The following is an 18,317-nucleotide window of genomic DNA, read 5'->3' as shown; positions in this document are numbered from 1 at the left end:
GACCAACTGGAGCAAAGAAAGCCATAAAATGCAAGTATCTTGGGGATTCATGCTGGAAGGAAGGCAGATTAGCTTGGAGGGTTAAAATAGATTAATACTGATCAGTTCTTGTGCCATAAAGCTTGTTAAATAAATATAATAGTCCAGTTTCAATCATTTGAGTGCTACAAATTGGGTTAAAAGAGAAACTGCAACACATTTTTAAAACAACCGCTAACATTTTGGCATGCCAGCTGGCTACAGAACTTACATAGAATCTAAACTTAGACAGAAACAATTATTTCCTATGTAGAGAGCAATTTCTCAGTTCGGCTCGTTAAAAAACAAAACAACAACAACAACAAAAACTGGTTAATTAGCAACTAGAGTTTCTCAGGCAGGAGCTCATGCCCTGCCCCAGATGCAGCAAGGCCCACAGCTGCAGGAAAACAAAAACAGGAACAAGTAGGCAAAGCAGAGGCAGCTCTTCTAAGAGGCCCTGCTGAGAAACAAAACAAAAGACTGGCTCTTTAACAAACAGGCAAGTTCCCAAAGCCCGACGCAATGTCCTAGCCAAGGCAGGAGGCTAAAGTCTCTGAGAAGGGGCGCCTACTGGCCTGACTTGTGCTGGCCAGAGGAGCAAACACCGGTGGACCGGATAACTTCCCAGAGTTGGGGAGGGGTCAGGATCCAGGGCAGAAGGCAGAAATGCCTCTCCCTGTGAACTAAAGGGGCATGGCAACTCAAAACTTTGGAAGCAGGAGCCAAAGACAGACTGAGAAGCCCCAAGCCAGGCTGAACTGGTAAGGTATTAAGCTTGGGATACAATGGAAAAGAAGGGAAGAAAATCACCGGAAGAAGTTTTTGTTTGAATAGAAGGAAGTAAAAACCATGTTTGTCTCCAGTTCCTGAGAATCCAAAACACTCCTCCATAAGCACCAGGTATGAAGTGTGGTGCACATATATACATGCAGACAAAACACTCATACACATAAAATGAAATAAATCTAATATTTTTAGCCATGCAGTGGTGGCACATGCCTTTAATCCTAGCACTTGGGAGGCAGAGACAGTTGTATCTCTGTAAGTTTGAGGCCAACCTGGTCTACAGATCAAGTTCCACGACAGCCAAGTTAACACAGAGAGACCCTGTCTCAAAAATTCTTATTTAATGTTAATGACCAAAATACAACAGCTGCTTAGAGACACTGCTTTATGGGGAAAAACAAAACAAAACAAAACCTAAATTAGAACAGCCTATCTATTTTAAGGATGTCCTAACTTAACAATGGAAAACAGGAAATATGTTGTGTTAGGGAAGAGATTTTGTCTTTGTTTCTACAGGAGAAGAAAAACTATGGATTCCATCCAAATTGATAAAAATCAGGTTTGTCAGGGAAGACCTAAAGATTTTGGCTGCAGACAGAAGGAAAAAAAATAAAGAGGACCAAACAGGACAGGTAACATAATTTGCTGAATCCTCTAGGTGGGAAGAGCTCTGAGACTGGCAGAGACATGAAAATGTCTCCGGCTGGGACTTGAACTGTACATGGCTGATACATCTTTGTCTACAAATTCCTCAGGACTTATCATACCATTCTTTTAAATGGCATACATTAAAATTTATATTGCAGTTTGGTTCTCTAGTCCAAAGTAACTTATAAAGAAAAGCAAATGCTTTACTTGTTTGGACAGACAACGGAGAATCATCTTTAACTGAACTGTGCTCACTGTACATTCTGGGGTTGGGGATTTAGCTCAGTGGGTGCTTGCCTAGCAAGCGCAAGGCCCTGGGTTCGGTCCTCAGCTCTGGAAAAAACAAAAAACCCGAAACAAACAAACAAAAACAGAGAGAGAGAGAGGAAGGAAGCGTAAAGCAATTTAAAAGGCTGCTGAGGTTCTAGAAGAAAGACACAGGAGAGGAAAAGCACCTTTGAGCCAATTTCATGGTGGCTAATAACAGCTGCTTTGTTTCTTTTTATTTTATTTTATTATTATTATTATTATTATTTTTTTTTTTTTGAGACAAGGTTTCTTTTAGTCCAGCCTGGCCTTGCACTGGTTATATACAAGAGATGACTGTGATTTCCTGATCTTCAATCCTCTGCCTCTTGACTGCTATGATGACAGGCCTGTGCCACTGCTCTTGGTTAAGAGGTGCTAGGGATCAAATCATACTAAGCAAATAATTTATCAACTGAGCTGCATCTCCAGCCTCTGAGTCACCACTTTAAACAACTTTGGTAGCTGTGAAAGAGATGATAAGTCAGCAAAAAGAGTGCTTGTCTCAAAAGCCTGAGGACCTGAATTCAATCCTGGAACCCATGTGAAGAAAAAAGGGACTGCCCTCCACATGTGCACCATGGCATACATACCATAACACACACATAAATAAGCATTATTAAATACCCACTAACTGCTTTGTTATTTTTGAATGGTATAAAATATACTGTACAATTCTTTGAAGATTTATTTTATCTTATTTTGCTATTTATTTATATATTTTTTGGTTTTTCAAGACAGTTTCTGTGTAGCCCTGGCTGTCCTAGAACTAGCTCTGACCTAGAACTCAGAGACATGCCTGCCTTTGCCTCCCAAGTACTGGGATCAAAGGCATGCACCACCACCACCGCCAAACTGTTTTTAATTATCTGTATTTGTATGTGTATGTTCAGGTGCCTGCAGAGGTCAAAGGTGTTGGATCACCTGCACATTACAGGTGATCAAAGTTATAAAAGGCTGCAAGTTACCCTACTGGGATACTAACAACGAAAGTTGAGTCTTCTACAAGACTTTCAGTCTTAACCACTGAGCCCTCTCTCCATGTTTTTCCTAAACATATATAACTATGATACATTTTAATTTATAAATTAGACAATAATAATAATAACAGAATAATTATAGTAAATTGTAACAAAATTAGCAACATCATTAGTCTTCACCTTTGAAGACTTCACTAAGTAAAAGCAGGGCTGCTGGGCAATGGTGGTGTGTGCCTTTAATGTCAGCACACCGGAGGCAGAGGCAGGCAGATCTCTGTGTGGTCTACAGAGTGAGTTCTAGAACAGCTAGGGCTACACAGAGAACCCTGTCTCGAAAATCAGCCAACCAAAAACAAACAAAAACCAGGGTTCCCTGAACATAAATATTACAATATAAAAACAGTGGATCTGATAATAACAGATAATAGCATAGTAAATGGTAGATGACTACTAGGTAACTAACGGGTAATAGCATAAGCAGTGTGAACACACTGGACAAAGGGATGGAATGGAATATACTGACAAGAAAGAACACAACCACTCATGATGGTGCACAGTGTGACACTCATGAATTCTCTGTTTAGCATTTCTCATATTTTTACTGAAGCTCATTGTGGACAAAGGAGATTACTATACTATATTCTATTGTAACATAATCTCCTGCGTTATGAGAAAGTATTAGGTTATAATTGATCAGTTTTTGGTGTTAATTCATGAAATCTCATTAATCATAGGTTTAGGAAGCCAGGTGGTAGTGGCACATACCTTTAATCTCAGCACTCAGGAGGCAGAGGCAAGTGAATCTCTGGGCTTGAGCCACTCTGGTTTGCAGAGTGAGTTACGGGACAGTCCAGGCTACACAGAGATCTTGTCTCAAAAAAAAAAAAAAAAGAAAAGAAAAGAAAAAGATTAGAGCTAGAGAGATAATTCAGGGGTTAAGAGTGCTTGCTCTTCTTTCAGGGAATCTATTTGGATCCCAACACTCACACAGACTGGCTCACAACTACCTGTAACTCCAGAGGATCTGACATGTTTTTTGGCTCCGATAGGTACCCACAAACAGAAACACACACATAGACATAATTTTAAAAACTTTGTTTTTAAAGGATAGACTTGGAGTTAGATGACTCAGCAGTTAAGAGCACTTGCTCTTCTTGCAGAGGACCCAGGGTTGACCCCCCGCATCCACATGGTGGGTCCAGTTCCAGACGATCTGATGCCTTTTTTGGCTTCCATGAGTACCCCACATGCAGATGATTCATAGGCATACATACAGGTAAAACATTCATATATACAGAAATTTAGAAAGATAGGCTTATAAAGCTATATGACAGTGATTAGTTATCTTTACTGGAAAGCGAGATTGTGAAGTCATTCTGGTGTATGACCTTACTTCTGAGAGTATCTTGTGAATGTACTTTAGTCTTTCCTTGGTGGGAAGCAGCAGAGTGCATCTTTTAAATAGTAGACCTAAGGAGGAAAAAGAGTCATAAGAAAAAAAAAATTACAACAATGAAATTAATTTAAGTTTATCAACAGGATAGTACAACAGTCCCTAAAAATTAAGTATGCTGTACCAATGTGAACTATGATACATTTTTTTACACAGATATTTGGGAGGTAAGATGAAACACATATACTGCATGACAATCATCAAATGGTGCTGATGACCATCTGGCTTTAGAAGACCCAAAAACTTGTTATATAGATAATTAGGACACATGTCAGAGAATCTGATTTAAAAAGACAATAAGGCATAAAGATATACTAGGGAGACTTTATTCTGTAGGAAATAGCTCTTGGAATTAACCTCATGTCAACAAAAGAAAACTTAAAAATTGTGTAAAATATGGAAAGTATAAGAAGAGATTTTCTATTTCTTTCTCTAAATGTAAAAAGTTAGCTGGGTGTGTTGGCACACACCTTTCATCTCAGAAACCAGGAGGCAAAGGCAGGTGGCTCTCTGTGAGTTTGAGGCCAGGCTGATCTACAGAGCTAGTTGTTCCAGGACAGCCAAGACTAGTCAAAATAAATAAAGAGAGAGAGAGAAAGAAAGAAAAAGTCAGAACACATAAAATTGAAAGAAAGAATTAGCCAGGGGTAGTGGTGCATGCCTTTATTCCCAGTACTTAGTAGGGAAAGGCAAGAGGATCTCTACGAGTTTGAAGTTTGAAGCCAGCCTTGTCTATGCAGGACTCTGTCTCAAAAAAAAAAAAAAAAAAAAAAGGTATTATTTAAAATTTCAGAGGTTAGAAGTCATTTTTGCTTAAAGAAATTATACAGATTGGATTAAATGACTATCTCTTCAAAACCTGTTTTGTTTTTTTTTTTAAACAGGCTTTCTCTTGCCTGTCCTGGAACTAGCTTTATAGACCAGGTTAGTCTTCAACTATCAACTATCAACTAACAAGATCTCTATGAGATCTGCCTGTCTTTGCCTTCTGGTATTGGGTTAAATATATGCATTACCACACTTGATTTTATTTAACTTTCATGTGTATCAGTGTTTCACCAGCATGTGTCATGTGCACAGGGCATGGTGGAATTACAGAGAGCTGTGAACCACCGGGTAGGTGCTGGGAAACAACCCTAGTCCTTGCGAGAGCAACAAGTGCTCCTAGCCACTGAACCATCTTTCCAGCCCCTCAAAATATTTTATAGGGCTTGTATGTTAATAATGTGTAGGGTGCTGTGTCATGATATTGAAAACAAGAAAAAAAAAACCTTCCAATTTCTCAGTAAAATGTTCTTTGAACTGTAGTGACAGTGAATTTTAGTGTATGGTTTATTTCCCGTGAGAATTGTGTTTTCCTAACATAGCAATACACTGCTAATATTCCTGTAAGGACAAATGGCATTCAACTAAAAATGATATGCATGGTAAGGAAAGATACACTTGAACATCTCCACTTTCTTCAGGTTTCACTCTTTATATAATATAATCACACTTCTCTATCTTTACTCTTTACATAATAAAAATGATTATATAATCCTGAAGAATCTATAGGAACCAAGTTTATTTTTAGAAGTTGCTATGTTTGGGTAACATATGACCAGAATTGAATTTTAAACACACATCCTCATTTTTGCTTATAGGAAGTTATTTTCAGTGTTTGGCTGAGTTCTTTTCCTTTCATGTTTTGGCATCATGTCTCATGTTATATCATAGCTGGAACTGCAAGATAAAACTGCATACTGGTTGCCTTTTCTACTGCAAATCTCCTATTTTTAAGAGTTGCTATTTACCATAAAACCCTTTATTTGGCTGCCTTTTTTCTAAACACAGGTACTCATTTTCAGAGACCATCTTCTTTTTCTTTTTTTCTTTTTGTTTTTTTATCTTGAGACCCAGCTTCTTTTAAGTTCTTGAAGTAAAATAATGTCAGATGCAGTATACTTTCTACATTGGCCATCTGCTCTGTTCAGTAGAAAATGCAAATTAAAAATTATAATCTTCAAAGTTAAGATTCTGAAAAATGTTATTTCAATATCTAAAGACAGGAACAGATCAGATAGGAACAGAAACATGAGAAAGCACTGAGTATGTCAAACATTAACCAAAAGAACTAATCAGAAAACAGGTGTCTACAAAAAAATGGATAAAAAAAATTAAAACTAATATATTAATCAAGCCTTTTTGAAGATTAGGTGTTAAGATCATTGACTATATTTTTAATTGAATTGTCCATGTAATTATCATTTGTTTGCTTGTTTTCAATGTGGTGCTGCAGATGTAACCCAGGGCCTTGTTTATTTATTTGTTTGAGACTGTCTCAGGTAGCCGAGGCTAGCCTCATCCTTACTATGTAGCTGTGACTGGCACTGAACTCTCATTCTACCACCTTCACTTTTTACAGTATTGTGATTAATAAGCATGGGCCACAAGCTAGGCAAGCACTCTACCATTGGCCTCTACTCCAGACACTATAACTGGGTTTGCTCAAGCAGCTGAAACTTGATCAGGGGAAAAAAAAAAAAAGAATGTCTTTAGACCAAACCCAAAAGACAATCATCACATTGCTATATTCAGTTCCAGGCTTTACCAAATCTACTTACAAAAACTGAAACTAACACTGTATTTAGACTATTTTATTTTTAAAAAAATATGTTTATAAGTCAGGCATTGGTGGTATATGCCTTTAATCTCAGAATTTAGGAGGCAGAAGCAGGTGGATCTCTCTGAGTTCAAGGCAGCCTGGTCTACAGAGTGAGTTCCAGGACAGCCAGGGCTACAAAGTGAGACCCTGTCTCGAAAAACAAATTTAAAAAAATATTTATTTTTTATTTATTTGTCTATATATCCCTGCATATATTTGAGGCAGTCAGAATAGGGTGTTGGATCCCCTGGAACTGGAGTTACAGAGCGTTGTGAGCTATCATGTGGGTGCTGGCAACTGAACCCAAGTCTTCTAGAAGAACAGCCAGTGCTCTTAACCTCTGAGCCATCGATGTTCTTTCTTCTTTTCTTCCTTGCTTCCCTCATTTTTGTTTTCTGTGCTGTTGGAGACTGAACCTGGGTCCTCATCTCATGTATGCTAGGACATGCTTTGCCACTGAATCTCTCTAAATTGCTCAGGCTGGCTTTGAACTCTAGAGCCTTGAATTCACAATCCTCTTTGCCTTAGACTCCTAATTCAGCTGTTATTAAAGGCCTCCACCACAAGCTGTAATTAAGGAATTTACATCACTTTGCTTCTTTAAGGCTAGGCATTCTTATGTTTCTAAAAGGCAAGATTTATTCAGCTTACTGTATCTTTATTTAAATCCCAACGACATTCTGATATTTGGTTATATTGCCATATTTTTGGTTAATATATTTTAGTTTCATGTTAAATTGGTATCATTAGTCAAACTGAAACTAGAATTTTATTTAGCACTCTAGGGAAAATAAAATCAATGAATGGAGTAAAAGATACAAATTATTTTATATCAAGGGAGGAAAATGATATAGTAGTTTTTTGATAAGGTCAATTTAATTATAGCATAATGATTTATTACTAAATGTGTAGTATACTTAAAGAAAATCATAGATTCTGATAAGAGAATAATGATCTATAGTGTAGTTAAATTTATACTTTTAAGGACTAGATTATGGCTGAAAGGAAATATCAGTTCCAGAATAAAATTTAGCTAGGCAGTGGTGGCACATGCTTTTAATCCCAGCACTCAGGAGGCAGAGGGAGGAGCATCTCTGTGAGTTCAATGCCAGCCTGGTCTACAGAGGGAGTTCTAGACAGAGAAACCCTGTCTCAAACAAAACAAAACAAAACAAAAAAAACCTCTAAGACACAAGGTACAAAGGCAAAACATACAGAAAAGACATCAATTCCCAAAGCTGGTATACTACCTGAACCATAGCATAAGTTATACTATATCCCTGTAAAACCACTAGGACAGGCACTTTATTAAAGACTATTTGTGTAATTAGTTAGAGTTAGGTATCTCCCCCTTCCAGACAAGGTTTCAGGAAAGTGGCTATAAACTCATTATGACCTTGAACTAAGACCTTTATCCTTGTGCCTCCACTTCCAAAGTACTAGGACTATAGGCAAGTGCCGCAGACACCCAGTTTATGCGGTGCTAGGGATGAAACCCAGGGATTCCTGAATGCTAGGCAAGCAGGCAACAAACTGAGCTAAGTTCTCAGTCCTCTAAAGGTTTTTTTGAGGCAGAGTTTCAGACCTTTGTCCAGGCTGGCCTGGAACTAAGAAATTCACTGCAGGGTAGGGACTGGGCTCAAAGTGATTCTCTGGCTTTGGTTTTCCAAATGCTAGAATTACAAGTGTAAGCCATAGTGGTCAGCTTTTATCTTTAAAGTGTGTAGGGCTACTGTTGAGGTCTTTACGTTGAAAATAAAAACACCACGGAGAAAAGAAAAATTTCCAGGAAATATTCTACAAGCCACCAGCCTTACAGATTACAGAATAAAATACAGTTGTATTCTTTGTTTGCTGCAGTTTCATTTCATAGATTACCTAGAGCTCGGTAGTGCTCCAGTATAGCAGTGTCCTCTTTTGTGCCAGGCAGAAGGTCATGAAAATTCTGTAGTAGAAGTCTTCTACTTCCAGATGAGGTTGAGATATAATTAGTTATGTGCTGGCTGACTGTTTTGGACACCATACTTAACATGCCGATATCCTTCACTATCAAAAAGAAATAAATTTATATAAAATGAGTGCAAATGATTTAAATTACTGTTAGAATACTCTATTGACTTTTTTTTCCTCTATTAACTTTTGTAAACTAATAATACAAATGACTTAAATACAAAAGCATCACCATTTGTACAGTCTATTAACTTATAAATTAACTTAATAATAATAAACCTAGTGAGAGTGTGTTGGCTCACACCTGCAATTTCAGCATTTTGGGAGGCTGAGGGAAGCAAATTGCCAGGTGCTTGAAGCCAACCTGAGCTGTGGTGTATGTTCCAGGTCAGCCTGGGCTAGGAGTGAGAGCCCAAAACACAAAGCCAAAAGAGGAACAAACAGAGTGCTTAAAAAGTATCTTAATGTTTTAAATCTAGTTCTCAACAGTTAAAAACATGTTGCAAAATAACAATCAAGCTACCATGTTATTACTGTCCAGATAATTCAGATGTGGTAGTAGTTGTTTTGGGTTTTGGTGATTTTTTGTTGTTTTTTTCTGTGTCCTGTATACTGGCTCTGTAGACCAGGCTTGCCTGGGACTCAAAGATCTGCCCACTTCTGCTGGGTTTAAAGGCTGTTGTTTTAAGACTGGGTTACTCTCTACTTAAGACAGTAGACCAGACTGGCCAGGAACTCAGTGAGATACTTCTGCCTCCCAAGTACTGGGATTAAAGGCATGTATCACCACAAAAGTTTTGTTATTTATTTATTTATTTAGTTTTTCCTTGGCAGGATCTTGCTATATAGCCCAGGCTGACCTGGTATTTGTGATTGCCTTAGCATCCTTGGTGTGTGCTGTATCCAACCTACAGTATCTTTACAGAACTTGAACATTATGGCAGGCAGTACTCATAGTACTACCAAGCCTGTTGCCTCTTGTAGTTACTAAGTAAACGTTTCCATTGAAAAGGCAGAGAAAGGGGGAGAATGAACAAAAATGGAACTTTATATTTCATTTTAGCTATAAGGCAGAGAAGTGGTTGGTGGACCCTTAGAAAATAAACTCAATATAAATGTTATTAATATTCCCATATGGTACTAACATAGCCCAAATAAAGAGGACAAACTAATACTTGGGGAAAATGATAACATTGTAATATCTTATATAACCTACTTTTAGACACCAAACCTCACCTGATAAATATCTTAAAATTATGTGGAAAATTTCCAATGGTAAGACTTTAAAATCTCCAAGCGTAGATAAGAGTTGATGATCTGAATCAAGGGTGTTGGAAAAACAGCTGGATTGATGATTAGTACGTCTACATTTTTGATTGGGTATTAAAGTGAAACTGGTATTTACTCTAGATGCCATGTTTTCTTATCCCATAAATTTTTCCTGGTTGGAAAAATAAAGCAAAAGACACAAAAAAAAGATAATTAAGGCAGTGAAGTTCCTTTTTAAACTAAGAGTCACACTTTCTGGTTTTTTTCCCCTCTTGTTGATCAAAACCAGGGCCTCAGGCATGCCAGACCAGCGCTCTGCCAACTGAGCTGCAGCCCTACTCCAAGGTGCAGCTCTTGATGGGCAACACCTGTCTTCCCACATTACAAAATATTTACTGTAATGTCTGGTTATGGCACACCCATCCATCTCAGCATTACTTGAAAAACTTTAAATCCTTAACACTTCTTGGCATCCTGTCTACCCTTAGATAGAATAAGACTTTTAGTAAGAAATGAAACATTTAAAAGTAGGTCTGGAGGCACATGTTTGAAATCCCAGATATAGAGGCAGAAGGATCACAAGTTCAAGGCCAGGCAGGGTTGTTGAGACCTTGTGTGAAAAAGAAACAAGCAAAAAAGAAAGAAATGAAACATGTAGTTGGATGAAATATATTCTAAGAAAAGAAAAAAGCAAAATAGAAAAAAAAAGATTTCATATAGTTTAACTTGTGGGCAGACTTACAGACTAGTGCAAAAATAAACTGCAACCTGACTTCCCTGTCTAAGCTAAAGTTTGATAAGTATGAAGGAACATGGTGGGGGAGGAAAGAGAAAAAAATTGTCACAAAAAGCCATTACAGCATAAAATATATTCAGTATCCACATAGTATGAAGGATGGAGTACAGCTGAGTGACAGAGTAATTACCAAGTATTTGAGCCCCTGGGTTTAATCTCAGCCTTACAAAATTAAAACAACAAACAAAGGCCTATAATGTAATATCTACCATCAGTATATTTCATTTACTTTTTTTTTTTTTTTTTTGAGACAGGCTCTCTATACTTAGCACTGGCTGTCCTGGAAAACTCTGTGTAGAACTCACGGAAATACACCTGCCTTTGCCTCCTGAGTACTGGGATTAAAGGCATGTCCCATCAGGGCTGGTTTACTTTTACAGCTTTTATAGATTAAATATATCAAAGTACTACTGTAGCTTTAAATATCTGTAGAAATATTTTTGAAAAATTTTTTTATATATTTTTAAAAGATTTATTTATTATTTATACAGTACTCTTCCTGCATGTATGCCTACACACCAGAAGAGGGCACCAGATCTCATCACAGATGGTTGTGAGCCACCATGTGGTTGCTAGAAATTGAACTCAGGACCTTTGGAAGAACAGACACTGAGCCTTCTCTCTAGCCCCTTTTTTAATATTTTTATATTTTATTAACACTAAGTACTGAGAGGCTTCTGTTACAAATAGTAAAAATAAAAAAACCCCCACAATTTTAGAGCAATTTAAATGGCCCACCTGTAATAGATTAAAACTGGTAATAATACTATTACTAGTTGTGTGCTGAATAATATACAAATAAGCAATGAAGGGGATTTAGAAAGAGAGTTTAACTATGTGGGTCAGGCTAGTCTCAAACATGATAGACTGCTGCTTCAGTCTTCCAGGTACTGGGATTAAAGGTATATTAGCATTGCATCTTGCTTAAAATTGAAGTTATAAGGTTACATAGGAGGTGAATAATACATTTCCCTCTTTTAAAGTTTTTGTAAGTAGCAGTTACTAAGACTTTCATAAACTGGGTGTAGTGGTGCATGCCTGTAATCCCAGCTCTCAGAGACAGGGAGATGGATGAGTTCCGGGCCAGCCTGGTCTACAAATCCAGTCCAAGACAGCCAAGGCTGCACAGAGAAACCTTGTCTTAAAAAACAAACACACACACACAAACAAACAGAAAAAGACTTTCCTATATGTCTTAGGAAAGGCTTATACAGCTTTTTATAGTCATTTCCTAAAGGAAATTTATTAAATATAGTATTAAAATTAATGATTATGTGCTTACACTAACCATAACACTTTAGAGGTAAAGTAAGCATCACACAGTGACTTTGTATCACTCCACTCTTCTAGTCCAGAAAACCATATATTTTGTTTTGTATGTATATGCCTACAACTCCAATTTAAGGTCTCTGATGGAGCCCAAAGCAACAACTAAGACATTCCATCAAAGAGTTACAATATAGCTAAGCAAAATATACAAAATAACTAAAGCCCACATCATAGTTATCTATCTTGCATCTGTACATCTTGGTTTACATCAAGTCAAAATTGTTACACGTTTGAAAACATGACAAAGAACTTTACTTCTCCGTTAAAAACATAATCTGCCCCTCCATTAAGACTTTAACTGTGGAACCTGGGTGATGGTGGTGCAGGCCTTGAATCCCAGCACTCGGGAGGCAGAGGCAGGTGCATCTCTGGGTTCAAGGTTACCGTGTTCTATAGAGTGAGTTCAAGAAGAGCCAGAGCTACAGAGGAAAAAAAATAAAGACCATAACTGTGCTTGCTGCAGCACTCAGTGAAGTTTTAAACTAGTAATTGTAAAAATAATGATTATAGTTACATAGTATGCTTACAAAATACAGCTAAGTGAAAAAGTTCATTTATGAATTTTGGTGTTTATATTGTAGAAATTTTATATTTGGTACATTTACATACTTATTTTTAACAAAAAGTATTCATACTATTTTGTAATCTTTTTACTGTTTAATTCTATGTCAAAACATGTTATTTCTACAAGAATATGTATTTTAGTATCTATGCATAATAATTTTGATTGGCTCAATTTACAAGGTTGTTTTCAGTTTTAACTTTTGTGTTTGTTTTCTCTGTGTAATACTCCTGGCTGTCCTGGGACTTACTCTGTGGACCAGACTGGCTTGGAACTCACAGATCTACCTGCCTCTGTCTTCCGAGTGCTGGGATCAAAGACGTGCAACACCACTGCCCAGCTTAATTTTAATTTTTAATGGAATTTTAAAGCATTTTTACTGTAATAAAATATAACCAGTTTCTGGTTTGTGCCTCTTGCAGGAGCTTCCGTCATATCAGGCTAAGGCGGGGTGTGTGGGGCCTTCAAACACTCATTTATCTCCCCTTCCCAGGGTTGTGTATGTATAATTTTTCATTTAAAGCTCTGAGACGACTAAAGAAAATAACTGGTCTCAGTTATTTCAAGTCTGGACCGGGCAGCGGTGGCGCACACCTTTACAGAAGCAGGCAGATCTCTGAGTTTGAGGACAGCCAGTAGGGACAGCCAGGGCTACCCAGAGAAAACAAAACAAACCTCCAAAAAAAAAAAAAAAAAAAAGCCAAAACAACTTAAGTCCCTTATTTTTCCTCACTCAAACTTATTTTAGGGGTGAAAAAAAGAACAGCTTTTTTTCCCCCTTTTTTAAATACTAACTATAGCCTACCAAACTATTTCCGGTTTCCTCTTAGCCTTCTAGGGTAGGAGTTCAGAAGCCCGAATGACAATAAGGTACTTTTTTTTTCCCCTTTCTAGATTGCTGGCGTCGAACCCTTGAACCTCCAGCCTTCGAAGCACCGAACCGGGGAGCCTCGCCCCACCCACTCAGAGAAGGGGTGCGAGGCCCTGGGACCCGGACGGCGTTCCTGCCCGCCACACCCCCTTCCGGGAGCGGGGGGGGGAGGGGAGAGGAGGGGGAGGGGAGGCCAGAGAAACGTCGGGATTTGTTTTAACGTTCCATAGCGGGCCCGAACACCTCCCGAGAGAGGTCACCTAGGCGACCGCCGGAGAAACGGGCCCGGATGGGAAGTTAAACGGGAGTCTTTCCACAGGGAAGGTGCCGGGGGAGCTGAGAAAAACAAACAAAACGCTTTTTTTTGTTTTTTTACCACAGAGTTCGACAGTTTTCCGGCTACAGTGTCCCGGGAATGTGGGACTTAGTCGTCTCGCCCCACCATCCTCGGATTTTAGAATGGTTTGAAAGAAAAAGGAAACTTCCTCAGGGTTCTCCCCGCCCCCGGCCAGACAGCTGGGGGAGGATCCCGCTCCGCTCCGCTCCGCTCTCCCGAGCGGCCGCCTCAGCTCTGGGGCGCCCCCCGGCGCCTCAAGCACATTTTAGAATTTTCCCAGGAGCCCCAGCGGGAGGAGGCTCCGCCCCCCTCATGAATACCAAGAAGCCGCGCCTCTTCTGCCTCACGGGGACTCAAAGCCCTCCCAGGAGCCCCCGCGCGGGGAGGCCCCGCCCCCTCGCCTAAAGCCCGGAGCCTGGGCGCTTCTGCCTCCTTACGGGAGGCCTCGCCCCTTCGGGAATACTAAGGAAGAGGCTCCCCTAGCGCCCTCCTCTTCGAGGAGTATCGTTCTGAGTGAGGCCCTGAGAGCCCCAGCCGGTGCCACCACCATCTTAGGCACAGGCGCGCGCCTACCGCGCCACTGCGTTCTTTACACTCAGTTTTTAAGGCAGGGTTCCCTCCGGCCCCGCGCCGACCGACCATGTCAGGGGAGAGCTTTTTATCAGAAGTTGGATGCCGAGTGTGATGGCACTGGGCTATGTTGAGAGCCTGCTTCAACATCCACCCCCCCAAAAAAAATATTAAGTTCTCATTCACTTATTTATAGATGAATTTTCTTTCCTCCCTCCCTCCTTCCTTCCTTCTTTCCTTCCTCTCTCTCTTGAGACAAGGTCTGCTTAGGTAGCCTAGGCTAGCCTGAACCTTTGACTTTCTTGCATAAGCCTTTTAGAGTGCTGAGGTTATAGGCATACCTCAACGGGCATGGCTTGATTAACTGTCTGTGGAAGCCTGCAGAGGGGAAGGCTGGCCAGGAGGCCTTAAACATACAACAGAGAATGGTATATATGTTTCCTCCCTTAAGGGATTTTATTTAAAACCATGGACACAAACAATGAACAAAGTAGCTAGGGCACACACAGTGTTAGAGGCAATAAGGCAACAGAGACTGGCTGTGTTGGGGGAGGAACTACTGAAGATGGACTGGGTTGTAAAGGTCTCTGAGGAGGATGCTATTTAATTTGAGAACTTAATGGGATGGCTTCGTAGTTAGGAGACTAGCTTAAGGAAGATAGTATGATTGAAAAGGTTCTGTTTGGGGGATCAGTTCCACATTATAGCCATCCAAAGTTTTTAATGCATAAACAGCACACATACACACACAGTGACTTAAAGGTTGAGTGTAAAATTCAGGATTAAATTTGGGTGGAGTGGCAGTGCATATCTGTATTCCCAGTACTGAGGAGCAGAGTCAGGGAAATCAGAAATTCAAGGCCATTCTTTGGCTACTTATTAAGTTCAAGACCAGCCTGGGAAATATGAAACTCTGTCACAAACAAATCTGGGTTGATTTGACATGCTGTCATATCATTAGTTACAAACGTTTTTCCATGATTAAAAAAAAAAAAGTTCATTTCTTTTCTCTTATCCTGAGACAGGGTTCCTTCCTGTGATAGCTCTGGGTGCCTTGTAATTCACTTTGTAGACCAGGCTGACCTCAAACTCATGGAGAGCCACCCGCCTCTGCCTCCCAAGTGCTGGGATTAAAGGTGTGTGGCCTGGTTCTCTTTTTCTATCATGTTGGTTCTTGGGATCAAACTCAGGTTATAAGGCTTGGCAGCAAGTGCCATTACTAATCATCTTGCCAGCCATTTGTCAGTTCTGACTTTGCATTATCTTGAAGACAATTATTTTTCTCTTACCTGAGAATATATATAACAACAGCAATACACACACACACACCACACACACATATGTTTTTATTTTGCATATGCACTACATTATAGTATATATATATATATAGAGAGAGAGAGAGAGAGAAAGAGAGAATATATACTATATATATATATATATATATATATATATATATATTATAGTAGTCATAGTCATAGTTGGAGACAGGTTCTCTCTATGCAGCCCAGGCTGGCTTCTAGCTTGTGATCCTCCTGCCTCAGCTTCCCAAGTGCTGAGATTACAGGTGTGCATCATTTATGTCTAACTCAATGTTGAAAACTCTTAAAGTTATGTCTCCAGTTCAGAAGTGCTATCCCAACATCCAGTTCTGTAAAACCAACTGTCTATTGATGGTTCTACTCAAGAAGTCTCAACCACATCTAAGATTCATAATCTCAAAGTTAGACTCCTGAAGCTAGGGTTGCAGCTCTGTAGTAGAGCGTTTGCTTAATGCATGCGAGGCTCTGGGTTCCACTTCTAGCACAGCAAGAAAAAAAAAAAGGAACTGCACTGGAGCTGGGCATACAGCTTTAACCTCAGCAGAAACAGGCTAACCTCTGTGGACTCTGCAAGTTTAAGGCCAGTTGATATAGGATGTGAGTACCAGGCACCCAGAGCCACAAAACAAGGCTGGAGAGGTAATGGCTAAGAGCACATACTGATATTGCAGAGGGTCTGAGTTCAATTCCCAGCATTCTCATCGGGCAAACGGACAACTGCCCATGATTCCAGCTCCAGTCGTACCTGACGCCTCTGGCCTCAGCAGGAATCTGCACTCACATGCACACATACATACACATGATTCATAAAGAAAAAAAAAATTTCAGAGGCTAAAGAGATACATCTTGTTCTTCCAGAGGATCTGGCTTCCATTCCCAGCACCCATATTTTGGCTCATGACTATCTGTAACTCAGTTTCCAAAGCATCTGGTATCTCTTCTGGACTCCTCAGGTACATGGGTGTAGACTCGGGAAAAAATACCCATACAACAAATAACAAGCTACCCGACTTCCCTGGTTGTGAAGCCTAGTGGTCAAATCTTTGCCTAGCATGTAGTAGGTCCTGGGTTCTATTCCTTATGATGATCAAAAACCCTGATTTCCCTCTTTTCTAAATCTTCCTCCAGGTTTCTTTTGGAAATTTGCACCCCTGGATGTTGGGAGTGTTAGTTCAGTAGTGGAAAGTGTGTACTTAACATGTATGAAGCCCTGGGTTCAGCTCCCTGCTCCCCCCAAAAATATCCTTCAAAAAACCCAGAATGAAATAAACAAAACAACAACAACAAAAACACCCTGCATGGCATGCTTTCTTCCCCAAGTGGTGCTGCAAACTTGAGATGATGGAAACCTTCAGTGCCTTCTAGTTGTCCAGCCTTTCTCGTGCTGTAGCTTAATTTCGGTTTTCATAAACAGCAGATGAAATATGAACTGAATCGAGGTCTGGGGTGCAAGCCTCTAATTCCAGCTAGTTGGGCAGCAGAGGCAGGAAGATCACAAGTTCAAGGCCTCCCTAGAAGATACAGAGCGAGGTCAAGGTCAGTCTGAGGAAGCTGTTAAGACTAAAAGAAGAAGAAGACGAAGACGAAGACGAAGACGAAGACGAAGAAGAAGAAGAAGAAGAAGAAGAAGAAGAAGGCGGATGACATAGCTCAGTGATATGCTGGGTTCAAGCCTCACTACTGAACTAGCATATTAACGCCCTGGGTTCAAGCACCATTACTACCAACAAACAAAACAAAAATAAACCAACCATCAGAAAATCAAAACAAAACAAAAAACTAGCCAATGGAGTTGTTGTAACCTGCTTAAACTCTGTAGTTCCTCTGTGAGACCTCCTTTAGTTCTTAGCATAACTGTGGCTCCTCTGTTAACACCTGCTGCCGCCTTTAGCATATCAGACGCCATTTTACCTCCCAGTCCCCATCTTGAGTATGAGGGAAAATTAGGTTCTACGTGCCTGAGAATGGGATACAATTCAATAGTTCAGTGTTTGCTGCTTAGAGTAAAACAATAGATGATAAATGCATACTCTGCTTGAATTGAAGACAAATGTATGTTCTGTTAAAGGTAAAAATCCCCATATCCCGCTATGTTGCTTACTCCCAGAAAGCCGGAAGTCCCCCAGCGAGCTCTCCTACCCTAAATCCCAGCCAGTCAGTTTAAAGTGCTTTGTCTAGCTACCTAGATATAATACATTTGAAACAAAATCGCTTTTGTTTAGCTAGTCAAAATGATGTAATGCTGCCCCCCCCCCCCACTGCCTACACCTGGTTACTTGGTTGTTACCTGGTAAAAACCTAAGAAATAGACCTGCCTCATAGTCTGGCTCCAGAGTCCAGATCATGGCCCTGACCAGTCAGTTTTTGTCCAGAGTTCAATAAACTTCCATCAGTCTGAGTCTGGTGTCCAAGTGGTCAGTGTGTGGCTATTCCTGAGCCCTAACAGAGTGTGACTTCAAATGTTAGCCAACTTCAA

At 39.8% G+C, this 18,317-nt stretch overlaps 1 protein-coding gene and 1 long non-coding RNA gene across 3 annotated transcripts in view; one reads left to right on the top strand and one right to left on the bottom strand.

Annotated features, from left to right (window-relative positions):
• Fbxo47 (F-box protein 47) overlaps positions 1-14,129 on the bottom strand; it is a 31,666-nt gene extending 17,537 nt beyond the window's left edge. The window contains exons 1-4 of the mRNA XM_021646864.2: positions 13,992-14,129; positions 10,025-10,229; positions 8,717-8,884; positions 4,135-4,211 (exon numbers count right to left, since the gene is read on the bottom strand). Of these exons, the coding sequence (XP_021502539.1) occupies positions 4,135-4,211; positions 8,717-8,884; positions 10,025-10,205 (426 nt within the window). The 5' untranslated portion in view covers positions 10,206-10,229; positions 13,992-14,129. The remainder of the gene's footprint in view (positions 1-4,134; positions 4,212-8,716; positions 8,885-10,024; positions 10,230-13,991) is intronic.
• On the top strand, positions 1,010-18,189 carry LOC132655150 (uncharacterized). 2 transcript variants are annotated; one of them, XR_009592798.1, is made up of 5 exons: positions 1,010-1,439; positions 13,639-13,718; positions 13,997-14,950; positions 16,700-16,794; positions 16,970-18,189. It is a non-coding gene; the product is annotated as an uncharacterized LOC132655150 (long non-coding RNA). The 2 variants fall into 2 exon arrangements; XR_009592797.1 differs by having other exon boundaries at positions 16,700-18,189.
• The last annotated feature ends 128 nt before the right edge of the window (positions 18,190-18,317 follow it).

This window comes from Meriones unguiculatus, chromosome 7, assembly GCF_030254825.1.
Source record: "Meriones unguiculatus strain TT.TT164.6M chromosome 7, Bangor_MerUng_6.1, whole genome shotgun sequence".
In the NCBI taxonomy this organism is placed as follows: Eukaryota; Metazoa; Chordata; class Mammalia; order Rodentia; family Muridae; genus Meriones; species Meriones unguiculatus.
Note: the sequence above shows the minus strand (reverse complement) of the source record. Positions and strands in the feature narration are given on the sequence as shown.